This window comes from Loxodonta africana, chromosome 18 (genome assembly GCF_030014295.1).
Source record: "Loxodonta africana isolate mLoxAfr1 chromosome 18, mLoxAfr1.hap2, whole genome shotgun sequence".
NCBI lineage: Eukaryota > Metazoa > Chordata > Mammalia > Proboscidea > Elephantidae > Loxodonta > Loxodonta africana.
The window spans coordinates 35,907,365-35,922,797 of NC_087359.1; the positions used below are offsets into that span (position 1 = coordinate 35,907,365).

At 43.1% G+C, this 15,433-nt stretch overlaps 1 protein-coding gene across 5 annotated transcripts in view; it reads left to right on the forward strand.

The window, feature by feature from the left end:
- MED24 (mediator complex subunit 24) overlaps positions 1-15,433 on the forward strand; it is a 31,683-nt gene that overhangs the window by 2,015 nt on the left and 14,235 nt on the right. Inside the window, exons 1-3 of one of the 5 annotated variants that reach the window (XM_010594414.3) lie at positions 5,630-5,699; positions 6,108-6,318; positions 6,403-6,485. In XM_010594414.3, the coding sequence (XP_010592716.1) occupies positions 6,189-6,318; positions 6,403-6,485 (213 nt within the window). In that variant the 5' untranslated portion in view covers positions 5,630-5,699; positions 6,108-6,188. Of the gene's footprint in view, positions 1-5,629; positions 5,700-5,730; positions 6,319-6,402; positions 6,486-15,433 lie in introns of those variants that run through there. The other 4 variants (XM_010594416.3, XM_010594415.3, XM_064271112.1 and 1 more) reach the window with 4 other exon arrangements.

Sequence of the window (15,433 nt, forward strand, 5' to 3'; positions counted from 1 at the left end):
GGTGCACTGAGGGTGGCTGTCTGCCAGTCACTGCCACCTCAGTGATCAGCTTTGGCTGAAATCCTGGAGAATAAGTCTGCAATGAGCAGCACTCAGGGTGTGTGTCCCACCCACTATGGAAATCGCCCCGTAAGACTGGGCTGCCTGAGGATTTGGCCCATGAGATACACTGGTAGTCTGCAGTGAGCCTGGCAGAACCAGGAGGGGATAGACAGGCCCAGAGTAATCTAGATTGGGGCAGGGGTGATGAGGCCCAGAGGGAGAATGAGGCACCTTGAACTCAAAGAGAAGAGTTTCCCCTTTCCATCTTCTTATCTCTCTCCCTCTCTTGGTTCCCAATATGAGCTGGTGACGGACCTGGGCAAGGGCAAAGTGAAGGGCATACTGGCTCCAAAGCAGCAGACATCTTGCCAGGTGCCAGGATCTAGCTCAGGCCTGGCCTTACAGCCCTTGCCCCTGTTTTGGGCCATCCCTCTTCCCACCCCACTTACCCTATCCACCCCTGTTTCTTGAAGCTTCCAGCTCTTCTTGGATTCAGTTCATCCCTGGCTTCCATTCCTCCTGGCTACAAAACCCCCACCTGGGCTGTGTTGGCACTGTCCCCTTCCATCCCCCCACCTCTGCTTCATATCAAGCCCTGAGTCTGTAGGGAGAGAGGGAGGGTGGGTCACAAGTGAGGATGGATAAGGACCCTCCAAGGGGATTTGTCTGGCAGCCTGCTCTCTCTTAGATTTCCGTTGCCAAGGAGGCAGCAGGAACAGCCTGTTCTCTGGCTCCCATCGGAAAAGCCATGCTCAGCCCCTCCCTCTCTCTTTCTCCTTCCTTCCCTCCCCCCTTTCTCCCAGACTGTTGCTAGGAAGCACCCTAAGATTTCTGGAGGGTTCCGTTCCTAGGGACCAGAGACTCCAGATATCTTTCTGAACAGCTTCCTCCAAAAACCTAGCAGCCATGATCTTACACAGCATCCTCTACCCCTGTCAAGAAGCCTCGCACACCCCCAAGCAGTTTTTTTGGGAGCAAGCCTTTGCCAGCCTGCCTTGGAACCAGCTCTGTGGTCCCAGCCTTGGTGATTCTTGTCCCTCATATCAACCTCTTAGGCTCTGGGTGATATCAGCAAGTGATAAGGTATACAGTGGAGATACCCCTTGGCTCTGTAGACACAGCCCCACTTATTGGGGTACACTGGAAAGACAGCAGAAGAAACTGAAACACTACCGTAGAACCTAAACCCCAGGTGTCTCTTCCCCTTAGAGATCTCCCAGTCAAGAAGAGACAGGGAAAATGGAGGAAAGAAAAGCTGGGGGGGAGGCAGGGAGGAGGAGCAGACTGTGGGAAGTTAACGAGTAATTACTCTGAAAAGAGTAAGCCAAAAACCAAACCTCCCCCCCCATTCCCATCTAGTCAATTCCAACTCATCGTGACCCCATAGGACAGAGTAGAACTGCCCCACAGGACCTGAGGAGCAGCTGATGGATTTGAACTGCTGACCTTTTGGTTACAGCGAAGCTCTTAGAAAAGAGGAAAGTGGCCACTCAATTCCCTTCTATCAATCTCCTTTGTCCCGTCAGGTGACTGGTTATGGGTGGCAAAAGAGGGGGCTAGGGAAGGGACTCAGGCCTGGCTGAGCCTTGCTTTTGGTAACTGAGGTAAAAAGTGGAAAAAGAAGCTGACACCTTCCCCAGACTGTATTTTATTTGACACACATTATTTTGACCATTTAATGTGTCAGGTATTGGATCCCTCAGATTTTCCCAGCTTCTGGTTTCACTTTCCCTTACAGCATCCTCATCACTGCCTTTACCAAAAAAGAAAGGAGCTGAGGGGCAGACTGCTTTACCATCCAAGCCTGGGGCTGACCATCCTGCGTCCTTCCCACAGCAGGTGAATGGGAGGGTCTGTGTCGAGGCAGGCAGGGTATACAGTATGTAAGGCAGAGTGGCTCTCAGGCCCTAGTGTAAAGGAAATAGCAGGCAGGCCTCCTTTCCCTGCCACTGTCCAGGGCTCAGGATCACAGTACTTTTCTTCCACTCTAGCACTTCTCTTCTGTTCCTAAAGGCATCCTCCAGGGTGTCAGAAAGGAAGCTATTCCAAAGGTTGGTTCAAATTCTGCTTTTCATTGTTCAGCCAGTCTCTTTCTGGACCTCTTGTGGGGGCAATGAGAAGACAGAGACTGGGAACAGTGGGGGACCCATGAGCTGTCCCTGAGGTGTGGTCACCTGTAGGCCTCTCCCCCATCATCTCCTCTCCCAGACAGAAAGCAGGGATTTTGATTTGGGAACTGGAGGGGGAAGGGAACTGGTTTGGAGCCAGCTGTGTATGAGTGTGTGGGATGGACATTCTTTCTTTCCCCATCCACCTGCTGCCAATTAAGTCCCCATAGTGGAGGGACCCAGGCAAGCTTCCAAAGAAAGATCTCCCAGTTAGGAGAGGGTAATGACTCAGTTTCCCTATGGAAATGAAAGAAGTTGAAACCCTCTGTGTCTTGTATGCTTGCCAAGTATTTCAGTCTTTCTGGGCTTTTAGATTTGGACTCTTGCCACTTTTCCTTATACACCTTCTTAGCCTAGGTAAGAAGTGTACCCTTCCCTTTGGGTACCCAAAACTCTGTTCCTCACAACCTCTTTACCCACCCCAATCACCCACTCTGGCCTAGTTCCTTTTTTAGCCACTGCTTCAAATGTTGCCATGTCACTGCCTGACTGGCTTCCATCTGCCTGTCTTCTCCAGCCAGACCCCTTCCCCAGCCAATCTAGCCAAAGGATGAAGAGATTGGGGCTCAGAGCTAGGAAAGCAGACAGGGGAGCTCAGCCCCTATCTGTGCTGAATCAGAAGAAATAGATAGAAAAGCAAGTGGAGTAAATAGGTGGGATTTTTGGGCAGGACTGAGGGGAGAATTTCCTTGTATACCCTAAGGGGATATCAGCATCTCTTCTCTCACCCTCTGGATGATTATCAAGGAGTCTAGTCCTTGTGGAATCTAGTCAGAGAGCTGAAGAGGGTCCCTAGGAAGATATTGGGGAGGTGGTGTAGAGAAAGACTGGCTTCTGATATTTACAGACTAGAGAGCCAGAAGGGCAAAGCAGAGAAAGTGAAAATGACTCTTGCCCAGAGCTACCAAAACCCATTACCATCAAGTCAATTCCAACTCATAGAGACAGAACAGAACTGCCCCATAGGGTTTCCAAGGCTGTAAATCTTTATGGGAAGCAGAATCTTGGGGAGCAGCTGGTGGGTTTGAACTGCCAATCTTTCAGTTAGCAGCCAAGCACTTAACCACTGAGCCATCAGGGCTCCTTTGCCCAGAGCTAAGCCATTACATACACATAGAAGCTTAGTCCTTGGGAAAACCTTTCTAAGCCTAGAGAAAAGGTTGCTAGTGAGAGATGGGGGAACAGGGAAGGCAGATGGCCAGACTACACAAGCCATCTCCCTATTGCTATAAAGTGGGGAGGAGGCACCCTTAGAAGTATTCCAGTCTTTCTGCCAGAGAGGGATGGTTTGTGCCTAGGATATCACTATCCTCAGGGCCCAAATATTCCACTCTCCCATGTGGACCAACACCCACTATCTCAGTCAGGAGCAATCACAAAGTTGACAGCTTCTCTTTGAGGGGGCCAGTTTGGGCCATGAGGAATGGAAAAGGAGCTGCAAGGTCCAGGAATAGCTCAAAGTGGGGGGCCCTAGGCTGCTGTAACAGGAGAGGAATGAGAGGAGGGAATTGCACAAAGGTAGAGGGAGGCGCCTAGGAGAGGAAGGGAGGCCAGACATGTAAGAGACTGAAAAGAAACAGGGGTTATGCCAGTCTCAAGTGTGAGTGTATGTGGCTGGGGGGAGTTTGGAGGTTAAGTATGAGGGGTCTGGGTTCTCCCTCCTTCCTGCTTTGGAAGCTTTGGCTACAGATATTCGGCAGCTGTTTTATATAAACACTATTCCCCAGTGGTGTCACTTGGGCAGGCACAAAGATTGTAGATTGAAGGGGGATGTGGGTGGGTGTATGCGGAGGGAGAAAGGCCATAGATGCACTCTCCCTGTCAGAACAGGAGTCTTTGTCTTCCATTTTAGACTATGCTACAGATATTATTTTATTTATAGATACCCAGGATCCTGTATTCTCTGCCCAAAGGGCCAGAAGCTTGCTTCCAGAGCGTGAATGGGCTCCTCCCCCAGATTTATTCTCCTGAGGACTGTTTTTACCACTCAAAGGGTGGCCAAATGATGATTGTTGGGGAATATGGATGGATCTTTGACATGTAGGCTCCTCAGGGCATGAAACGGGAGCAGGGAAGAAGGGTGGCACACCTTTGGCTCAGGGGTTCCATGCTTATTCTTGTCCCTGGTTGTAAATATTAGGGACGGACCTGTCCATAGGATAGAACAGAGATGAGGAATGTTTACAGGGAGGCTCAGACATTAGGGTCAAAGTGGGTATCATTTGCTTTTGGGCTTCTCACTGGGCAGGGAAAGGACTAATGCCAGAAGGCCTGGACATAATTATCTACAATATGGTTCTTTTGGATAAATGAGATATCAACATTAAAAAATAATAATAAAACTTTATTTTAGAATAGTTTTAGATTTACAGAAAAATTGCAAGAATAGAATAGAGGGTTCCCATATAATGCACACCCAGTTCCCCATTATTAATATCTTAAAATAGTATGATACATTTGTCACAATTAATGAATTAATATTGACCCATTATTATTAACTAAAGTCTACACTTTACTGACATTTCCTTAGTTTTTATCTATTGTCCTTTTTCTCTTCCAGGGTCGTATCCATGATATCACCTGACATTTAGTCGTCATGTCTCTTTAGGCCCTCTTAGCTGTGACAGTTTCTCAGACCTCCCTTGTTTTTGATAACCTGAACTTCAGCTTCTTCCTCACTGGCCTCATTATTCTTCGCCTGTATTCAAGCAGAGTGCAGGGCCTGGAGATTCTGGTAGGGCTCACAGATTTGGGGGATGAAATGGTAAATGTGTGTGGAACTGGCCAAACCTCAGTGTTGCTTCAGTGGAATGAGAACCGTGGCAGCCGTAGGGGCTTCAAACCAAAAAAACCCACTCCTGTCGAGTCGATTCTGACTCATGGCGACCCTATAGGACAGAGTAGAACTGCCCCATAGGGTTTCCAAGGCTGTAATCTTTACAGAAGTAGACTGCCACGTCTTTCTTCTGCCCCAGGGGCTTAGGAGAACAAAAATAAACAAATAAGCCAGGAAAGAGAAAGAATGTACTGCTGATCCTGACACCCTGGCTGTGCCTATTAACTAGGGGGTAATGAAAGGGTGTCCGAATATGATTTAAACGCCGGTCGACAGTGACATCATTGGGGGACGCCTGACTGGAGCGGCCTTTCGAAAGCGTCCCCCCACCCCAAACCGTCCCCCCAGCGCCCGTCTCTGTGATGCCTAGTTTTCAGATGTCCTTCTTAAAGAAGAGAAACAACGGGGGCCGACTAGATTAATCTTTTAGCTTCCTCTGTATGAGTCGGAATCGACTAGAGGCAAACGGTTTGGGTACACCAGACGAATGAATTCCCGGTCCTAGGAACTACAATTCCCAGAAGACATCGTGGAGGGGCCTGTCTCTTAGTGCACTCCTATTGGTTTATGTTTGCTACTTTCAGCCAATAGAAAGCGATCTCTTTGACAAGTGCTAAAATGGCGATGTCTAGGCTCTAGAGTTAAATTGTCCGGTAGGCTTAAATTTGGGAAGGTGGTGGATGAAAAAGAGATAGAGAATTACGGTTTCAGGGCTGGGGAAGGTGGGAGAAATGGGGGGGAAAATCTAGACTTGGGCTGGTAGTGGCTGAGGGATGTAGCCGGAGCTAAAGGCGTAATTGGGCGGCCGGAACTGGCTTAAACCCTTGCTGCCCTGTCTTTAGTTCTCGTATTGACGGCACTGGGTTTTTTTGGGTATTAGCCTTCTTGACACCTTCTTCTTAGTGCCCCAGTCCGAGGAAGTTTGGCTCTGGAGGGAAGAGACTGACAGGATCCCAAACTTGGCCCCTTACTTTTTTCTTTCTGGTTTCTCTGCCTCCCTTAGGTCTTTACGTATTTTCTCCATTCCATTTAACTCTGGCTTTTCCTGCCCGTTTCCTCAGAACCTCGTCTCCCCTCCTGTAGCTGGATTTTTCCCTTCACAAAGCTGGCCGCTACCAGCCCCGCCTCCTCAGATTGAAATCATGAAGGTAGTGAACCTAAAGCAAGCCATTTTGCAAGCCTGGAAAGAGCGATGGAGTGACTACCAATGGGCAATCAATATGAAGAAATTCTTTCCCAAAGGAGCCACCTGGGACATTCTCAACCTGGCAGGTCTGAAGTGAAATGAGAAGGAAGGAAGGGAGGGATAAACCTAGAAAAATGATAACCACTCAGTCTCTGTTATTTTCTTTGCAGAAGCACTGCTGGAGCAGGCGATGATTGGACCTTCCCCCAACCCTCTCATCCTATCCTACCTGAAGTACGCCATTAGTTCCCAGGTAAACTGCCCCACCTACTCCACAGAGTGAGGGATTTGGAAGTAAAAGACTTAGAGTGCAATTGTCAGATCACACTTGCTAGGTGATTTTTTTTTTTTTGAACAGATTACTTCTCTGAGCTTCAGTTTTCTCAGAAAAATAGTAACACTTCACTAGTTGTTGTAGAGTCCCTGAGTGGCACAAAGGGTTTCACGCTTGACTACTAAATGAAAAGTAGACAGTTCGAACCCACCCAGAGACATCTTAGAAAACAGGCTTGGCAATCTGCTTCTGAAAGGTTACAGCTTTGAAAACCCTATGGAGCACAGTTCTCCCCTGATACATGAGTTGGAATCAACTCGACAGCAACTGACAACAAGTTGTTATGAATATTACATTCACTTACTCTCTCAATCAAATTTACCAGTGCTTGTATGTTCTGGACAGTGTGGTAGGCCCTGGGGATATAGCTGTGAAAAGACCTGATCCCAGCTGATCCCCATGGGTAATGTTGTTTGCTGCCATCAAGTTGGCCCCCAACTCAAAATGACCCCATACACAACAGAACGAAACAGTGCCTGGTTCTGTGCCATCCCCATGATGGGTAGCCGAATAAACTGTGAAAAAAACGTAGGGTTTTCATTGGCTTATTTTTGGAAGTACCACCAGGCCTTTCTTCCTAGTCTGTTTTAGTCTGGAAGCTTTGCTGAAACCTGTTCAGCATCATGTCGTTGTTGCTAGGGTCTGTCGAGTTGGTTCCGACTTAAAACAACCCTGTGTACAACAGAACAAAACGCTTCCTGGTCCTGCGCCATCCTCACAATTGTTGCTATGTTTGAGTCCATTATTGCAGCCACTGTGTCAACCCATCTCATTGCATAGCAGCATGTAGGCCTCCAGTGATAGATGGGTGGTTGCTGCTCACGAGGTGCATTGACACCTGGACACCTGGAGTCTAATCTGGGTCTGCAGCATGGAAGGGGAGAATTTCACCAGCGAACCACCAAGGCCTCTAGGCTCTATAGATGAAATGATGTTTAAAGCAAGACCTGAATATTGAGTAGGAGTTACCCAGGCAGATTGATGAGAGAGAAAAGCGTACGCACAGTCTGGGAGGCAAAAATCGCGTGATGTTTAGGGACTGAAAATTGTTTGGTATGGCTAGAGCAGTGGTCCCCAGCCTTTTTGATCTCATACCCTTTTACACTCTTAAGAATCATTGAGACCTCACGGATTTTTGTTTATGTGTATTATATCTGTCCATGTTGACCATTTGAAAAATTAAAATAGAAATTTGAAAAAATATTTACAAACTCATTTAAAAGTAACAAGAATACCCAAATGGACAGGAGGAGAGAGAGTAGAGGGAAGAACTGTGCTGTCTCATTGGAGGGAGAGCAATTAGGAGTGTATGGCAAGGTGTATGTAAATTTTTGTATGAGAGACTGATCTGATTTGTTAACTTTCACTTAAAGCACAATAAAAATTAATTAAAAAAAAAGTAACAAGAATAAACCCATTACATGTTAATATAAATAACATTTTAGTGAAAGTAACCATGTTTTCCAAAATAAAAAAATGTTAGTAAAGAAAGTAACATTGTTTTATATTTTTACAAACTTCTCTAATGTCTGGCTTAATAGAGGACAGCTGGATTCTTCTGCTTCTGCATTCAGTTGTTATGATATGGTCTTTACGCTGAATTACATGAAGGAAATCTGGTATACATCAGATGCTTGGTTTGAAAAGGGTGCAGTATTTTAATAAGCTTTTCAGATAACTGAATATTCTTTGATACTACACTAAAACTGGGCAGGTGCTGTGAACCTGTATCAATGAACTTGTTATACTCTGTTACATTAAAATCCATTGGTCTTTCTCTTGTACTTGGAATGGATCTTTTATTCATGGGTGGTTTTATAACATGAATTTGTCCTATTACCAAGTTGTGCAGGTGTCCCATTTATTTGCACTGTATCATCACACGTCATGGAGCCCCTGGGAAGCTCCACTGTACAATTGTGACAGAATGAGTGTGAAAAAGGCAAATGATTTCTTAGTAGTATTTTTAAAATAGTTTTGACCTGTTGGATCCTTGGAAAGGATCTTGGGCTCCCCTGAGGATACCTGGCACATACCTCGAGAACTGCTGGGCTAAGCACATCAAGTTGAAGGAAGAGACTGGTTTAGAGGGAGAGAGAGAGAGAGTTTAGGTCATAAAGGATCTTCTGTACCTGAGGAGTTTGGACTTTGTCCTAGGGCAGTAGGTAATTATTTAAAGGGTTTTAAGTGGAGGAATAGTGTGACAGAATTCGTTCTGTTTTTAAAAAATTAACATAAAATAAAATGCACAGATCTTAAGTTCAGTTATATAAGTTTTAACAATTATATGTAACCATGCCACCAACATCCAAAATAAAATGCAGAACATTTCCATTCTCCCAGAAAGTTCCCTTGTCCCCCTTTCCAGTCCATCCCCCTCTCCCACAACCACTAAATGATTTCTATCCCCATAGATTAGTGTTGTATATATATTGGATTTCATAGAACTAGAATCATATAGTATATACTCTGTATACCCTGTCTTCTTTTGCTTAACAAATATTTTCGAGATTCATCTATGTTGTTGGCATCTATCAGTAGTTTATTCTTATTGCTGAATAGTATTTCACAGTAGACACGTAGTTCTTGTGTTTCCTTTTTCTTCTTGGCATTATGTCTGCTTCCTATGTTAGTGTGTACCGATCTACCTTATCCTTTTCAATGGCTGCATAATGTTCCATATGTACTGTAATTTAATAGTTTCCCTTGTGATAGGCATTTAGGTTGTTTCTAATTTTTTTACTGTCATAAGCCAAACCTTATACCCACCTCTGTTCAAATCTGTGACTATTTCTTTAAGATAGATACTTAGAATTGCTGGTTTGAAGAGTACCAAAAACAAAAACAGCAACAAAAAACCCTGTTGCCATCGAGTCTATCCTGACTCATAGTGACCCTATAGGACGGAGTAGAACCACCCCATAGGGTTTCCAGGGAGCAGCTGGTAGATTCAAACTACCAGCCTTTTAGTTATCAGCTGAGCTCTTAACCACTGCACCACCAGGGTTCCTTGAAGAGTATACACATATTAAATTGTAGTAGATCCTGGTAATTGCCCTTCATAGTGTTTGACAGTATTTCAAACACTGAATAGAATCTTTGCATTTTTTCCAGAGAAGCAAAAAATTATATCTCATTTTAATATGCATTTCCACAATTGTGATAATTGAACATATTTTTTCAATTCGTTTTCCATATATCTTCTGTAAATTACTTATGTATATCATTTGCTCCCATTTCTATTGTTTGCTCATTTTCTTATTGATTTCTTCATAATAGCTTTATTGAGATATAATTCACATACCATACAATTCATTTAAAGTGTACAGTTAACTTGTTTTAGTTGTGCAACCATGACCACAATCAATTTTTGAACATTTTCATCATCCCAAAAAGAATTCTTCCTGATTTTTAAGGTCTTTTAATATAATCTATCTTGTAATCCTTATCTGTTACATATGTTTAAATTTCATTCCTATTATGTGTTTTTTTTGACTTTGTGATTTTTTTCTTAGCGTGCAGAAATTTTGGATGTTTTTGTTGTCAGATTTATCCTTTTTTTTTTTTTCCTTTACAGCTTTTATCTTGCTTAAAGACTTTCCTGTTCCAAGGGTCTAAATATATTCTCTGTTTTCTGTTAACACTTCAGTCTTATTTTTTATATTTATTTTATTTAATCCATCTAGAATTTGTTGTGGTATGAAGAATGGATCCAAATTTATTTATTTATTTTTCTAACAGATAGACAATTGGCCCAACTGCCTTTATTGTATAAGCCATTCTTTATCATATGCTACATTCTCTATAGAAAAGAGTCTTTTTGTTGACTCTCTTGTATGTTTCATTGATCTATTTGTCTTTTCTTGTACCAGTAACTCACTGTTTTGATTACTATAGCTTTATGACATGTTTTAGAAAATTTTTTTTTATTTTGGTGTTGTGTTGAGAATATACGCAGCAAAGCCTACACCAATTCAACAGTTTCTACATATATAATTCGATGACAGTGATTGCATTCCCCAAGTTATGGAACCATTCTTACCCTCCTTTTCTGAGTTGTTCCTGTCCTACTAACATAAACTCGCTGCCTCCTAAGGTTCCTATCTATTCTTTTGAGTTGCTGTTGTCAATTTGATCCCATATAAACAAACAAACAAAAAAAAAACTGTTGCCGTCGAGTTGATTCTGACTCATAGCGACTCTATAGGACAGAGTAGAAACTGCCCTATAGAGTTTCCAAGGAGTGCCTGGTGTATTCAAACTACTGACCTTTTGGTTAACAGCTGTAGCATTTAAGCACTTTGCCACCAGGGTTTCTACTACAGATAGCCCTTAAAAGAGCATAATGCTCAAAGCCGACATTTTTTACTAATTAAGCTAAACTATTGTTCAGTTTTAAGAAGACTTCAGGGGATATTTTTGGATTAAAGTTTAAAGATTATTTCAGGACAGTAGTTTTGGGGCTTCATACAGCCTCCATGGCTCCAGAAAGTCTGGAGTCCCGGAAAATTTGAATTTTTGTTCTGTATTTTCCCCCTTTTGACCAGGATTCTTCTTTAAAATCTTTGATCAAAATGTTCAGTCGTGATAGCTGAGCACCATCCAGTTTTGGTCTCAGGGCAAAGGAAGCAGTTGTTCATGGAGGCAATTAACCACACATTCCATTTCCTCCTCTTATTCCTGACTCTTTCTCCCTCTGTTGCTCCAGGCAAATAGAGACGAATTGTTGTGTCTTGGATGACCACTTGCAAGCTTTTAAGACCCCAGGAACCGTGTAATGAACTAGGAGGTAGAATGGAAGCACAAAACACATTATTAGGCCAACTAACTGGGATATACCATTTATAGTATGTTTTGATACCTAGTTGGGCAGGTATTCCCTTAGTTGTTTTATTTTTCAGAAATTTCTTGGCTGCTTTCAGCCAGTTCCTCTTCTAGACAGATTTTAGAATCAACTTGTTAAGTTCCTTTAAAAATCCTATTTATTTTGGTAGCGATTTCGTTGAGTTTGTAGATTAATTTGGGAAATTTATAGATTAATTTTAGGGTGTCACTCATTGTAGTTTGAAGAATGAGTTGGAGGGAGGTACGACTGAAGGCAGAGAGGGGATTTAGTGTAGGGGTTGGTGTACTTTTTTAGTGAAGGACCGGATAGTAAATATTTTTTACTTTGTGGGCCATGTAGTCTCTTTCGTAACTACTCAACTCTGTTACTGTAGTGTGAAAGCAACTATAGACAATATATGAACAAATGGGCATGGCTGTGTACCAGTAAAACTTTATTGACAAAAACAAATGATGGGTTGAATTTGGCCTGCAAGCTGTAGTTTTCTAACCCCTGATTTAGGTAGTTCAGGTGAGAGGTGATATTGGCATAAACTTGGAAAGTGGCAGCAGGAAAAACAAAAGATGAATTCAGGAATAATTTAGGAGGTGGCATTGAGAGGATTTAGTGATAAAGGAAGTGAGGGGAAAAAAAGAAGGTTTTTGATTTGGACAGTGGATGCCTGATGGGATCGAAGTGGAAATAGAATAGGACTGTAGGATCAGAATGTGGGTGAGGAGTGGAGATGACATGTTTGATTTTGGCCTTGTTGGATGTGAGGTGCCTGAGTGGGCTGTCAGAGGGAAGATACTCCGTAGGCAGTTGAACATATGTATCTGGAGCTCAGGAGGAGAGGTCTAGACTGGAGATAATGATTTAGGAGTCATCAGCCTCAGATGGTAATTGGAACTATGGACGTGGAGGAAATTGCCTGGAGAGAGTGGAGAATAAGCAAAGAAGTGACCTAAGCCAAATTCCTGAGGAACCAATCACATTTATGAAACACATTATAGGAAAAGAATTCCTCTTAGGAATCTGAAAAGAAGGGGCTGGAGAGGAGAAGGAAAAAAAAAGAAAAAAAATGAAAGGAATGGAGGAGCCCAGGAAAGAGAGGATTGAAGAATGAGGGAATGTTTTCGTGGTTTCAGATGCTGCTGAGAGGTGAGGTAAGATCAGAACTGAGAAATAGCTGCTGAGTGTAACAGCAAGAGTTTGTTGATGACCTTAATGAGCTGATTCATGGGGTGCTGAGGACAGAAGTGGTTGGAGTGGCTTGAAGAGCAGAAGGAAAGGTGGGGAGGTGGAGACATGAGTGAGGAGAAGGCTCATGACTATGAAGAGAGGAGGGAGAGGGTGATGGTTAAGTGGAAATATGGGGTTTGAGGGAAGTTCTTTTAAAAATAGAAGAATCTTGAGATGTATAAACACAGATGGGAAAAGCATGAGGGAAAAGAGGCTGAAAAACAGTGAGAAAGAAATAAATACATATGCGAAAGACCTTTGTGAACTATAAAGTGCCATGCCAAATTAGTAACTTATTGTTTCCACAGGGTTAAGAGGCTGTGCACATAGAGGGCACTTAGGAGGAGCTGGCGGTGTTGGACGTGAAGAGGAACAGAGGATTAGGGAGCAGCTGCAGCGTCACTCTGTCACCGACACTGGGTCTGGGCTAGGCACATGTGCTGTGGGCCACACAGATGGTTTAGCTCTGGGGACTTGTGGTGCTTTAGAGCTTGTACATTGATAGAAATATTAAGACTGGAACAGGTTAAATTCTGCTGTGAAAGAAAGCTCACCATGTGGAAAGTACTTTTAGGTCCCTGGAGTAGCAATGCTTTATTGATATGGTTAGCAAAAATGAACAGAATTCTGAATGTGAAGACCAGAAATTCATTTGAACTGATGGAATCCCTCAGAATATACCGACTTTGGGGTTTCCATTCTGGTAGTTTGGAGTCCTGGTGACACAGTGGTTAAAGTGCTCGGCTGCCAACCACAAGGTAGCTGGTTCAAACCCACTAGCTGCTCTATGGGAGAAAGTTGTGGCTATCTGCTCCCATAAAGATTTACAGCCTTGGAAATCCTCTGGGGCAGTTTTCTTCTGTCCTCTAGGGTTACTATGAGTCAGAATCCACTCAATGGCAGTGAGTTTGGTCTTTATTCTGGTAGTTTGGGGTCAGTTTCTAGTGGGAACATCTAGCTCCCCCTACAGGTTGGTATCCAACAAGGGTCAGTTCTTTGCCAAGCTCTTTACTATGGGGACATCAGTTATAAATAAACAAACACTCCCCTGGAACATTATGGTCCTCCTGCCCAGGCAGGCTCCCAGCTCTCTGATGACTGTCAGACACTAGCTACGGCTTCCCAGTATGTCCCACTGATAGTGGTGCTAAACACTAATTGTGTATTTAAGACTGTCTGTTTTGCTCCTGTTCATCCAAGAATACTAGTTAAAGATGTCTGAACAGAGCGCAGTCTGTTCACTTGATGAAGAAATACCTGAAGGAATTGTTATGCATGTAAAATTTGCCGTGCTAAGGTCGTTGTGGCTGGCTTAGCTTTCTTAAAGCTTTGGGGATTGCCACTCCTCTAGCGGAGACCGCCCAGGAGGCAGGTGGTGATCCTGACAGTTTCTGTCATTGTATTCCATTTTTCTATTTTGGTGTATTTTGCCTCTGATTTTGAGTATGCCATTGTAACTATTTTATATAGTATTATTCACATTTTATCAGCATGCTATAATTATTTTTTTTTTAATATGACAACTTAAAAGATTTTCTATAAGGTTTAATTTCATTCAAGGGCAACTTATTTCTTCTTTTGAAGTAAATCTTCAGTCTTTATGATGGTGATGAATAGGTTTTACTAACAGAAATTTTCTTCAAGGTAAAATTTTTCAGAATGCATCTAGTTAATAGACTTCATCAATTTAAAGCAATAAAAACTTACTGAGAACCTGCTTTGTGCCAGGCCTTGGGTCAAGTGCTAGAGAAACATAAATTCAATACCGTTTCTGTCTACAGAGAGCTCACCATTTAGGTAGAATCTCCTGAAACATATTTTGGAAATACCGGTTAAGTGAGATTCCTTGTCCAGATAAGTTGAAAAGTATTGCTTGCTTTATCTCTAGTCATCTTAGAGATTTTCATTGTATGTAAGTAAATTATGGCTCTGAAAAGTCCTGTGATAAAGAAGCCTCTGTGGTGCAAATAGTTAACATGCTTGGCTGCTAACCAGAGGTTGGAAGTTCAAGGTCCACCTAGAGGCACTGGGAAGGAAGCCTGGTGGCCTGATTCTGAAAAATCAGCTATTGAAAACCCTATGGAGCACACACGGGGTCACCATGAGTCGGAATCAGCTTGATGGCAATTGGTTTTGGTCTATATGTTTAATTTAGTGTTTCTCAAGTTCATTTCACACAGAAGCTGTGTGTATGTTAAATCTCTTGACATCCTACGGAAACTTGGAACAGTACTCTCTGATAGAACTTTCTACAGTGATAGAAATGCTCTGTACCTGTGCTGTCCAATTCGGTAGCCATTAGCCACATGTGGCTTTTGGGCACTTGAAATGTGGGTAGTGTGACCAAGGAACTGAATTTTTAATTTTATTTCATTTTGATTAAATTAAAGCAACCATGTGTGGTTAGTGACTTCCCTATTGGACAGTGCAGCTTTGAAAGATACTTTGGGAAATAAAAGAATCCCTGTCCTCAAGGAGCTCCTAATTTAGCGGCGTGACAGGCACTGTTGTATGTGATGAATGTAACGATAGGTATAAGGGGGGATTACTTGGAGCACAGAGGGAGAATTTCAACTTTGGGTAGGAGGCTTGGGTGGGAATTGATCAAGGAAGGTGTCCTGGAGGAGATAAAATAAGCACTAGGGAATGAGTTAAGAGTTTGTGTAATGAAATTTACTGCATTGAAATAGTCACTGCAGGAAATGTTTGTTTCTAGTTCTTATCTAAATGAAAACCACTCTTCGGAAAGTTTGATGGAAGAGGGACTGGGGACGATGCATAGTGCTCCTGCCTCTCTTGA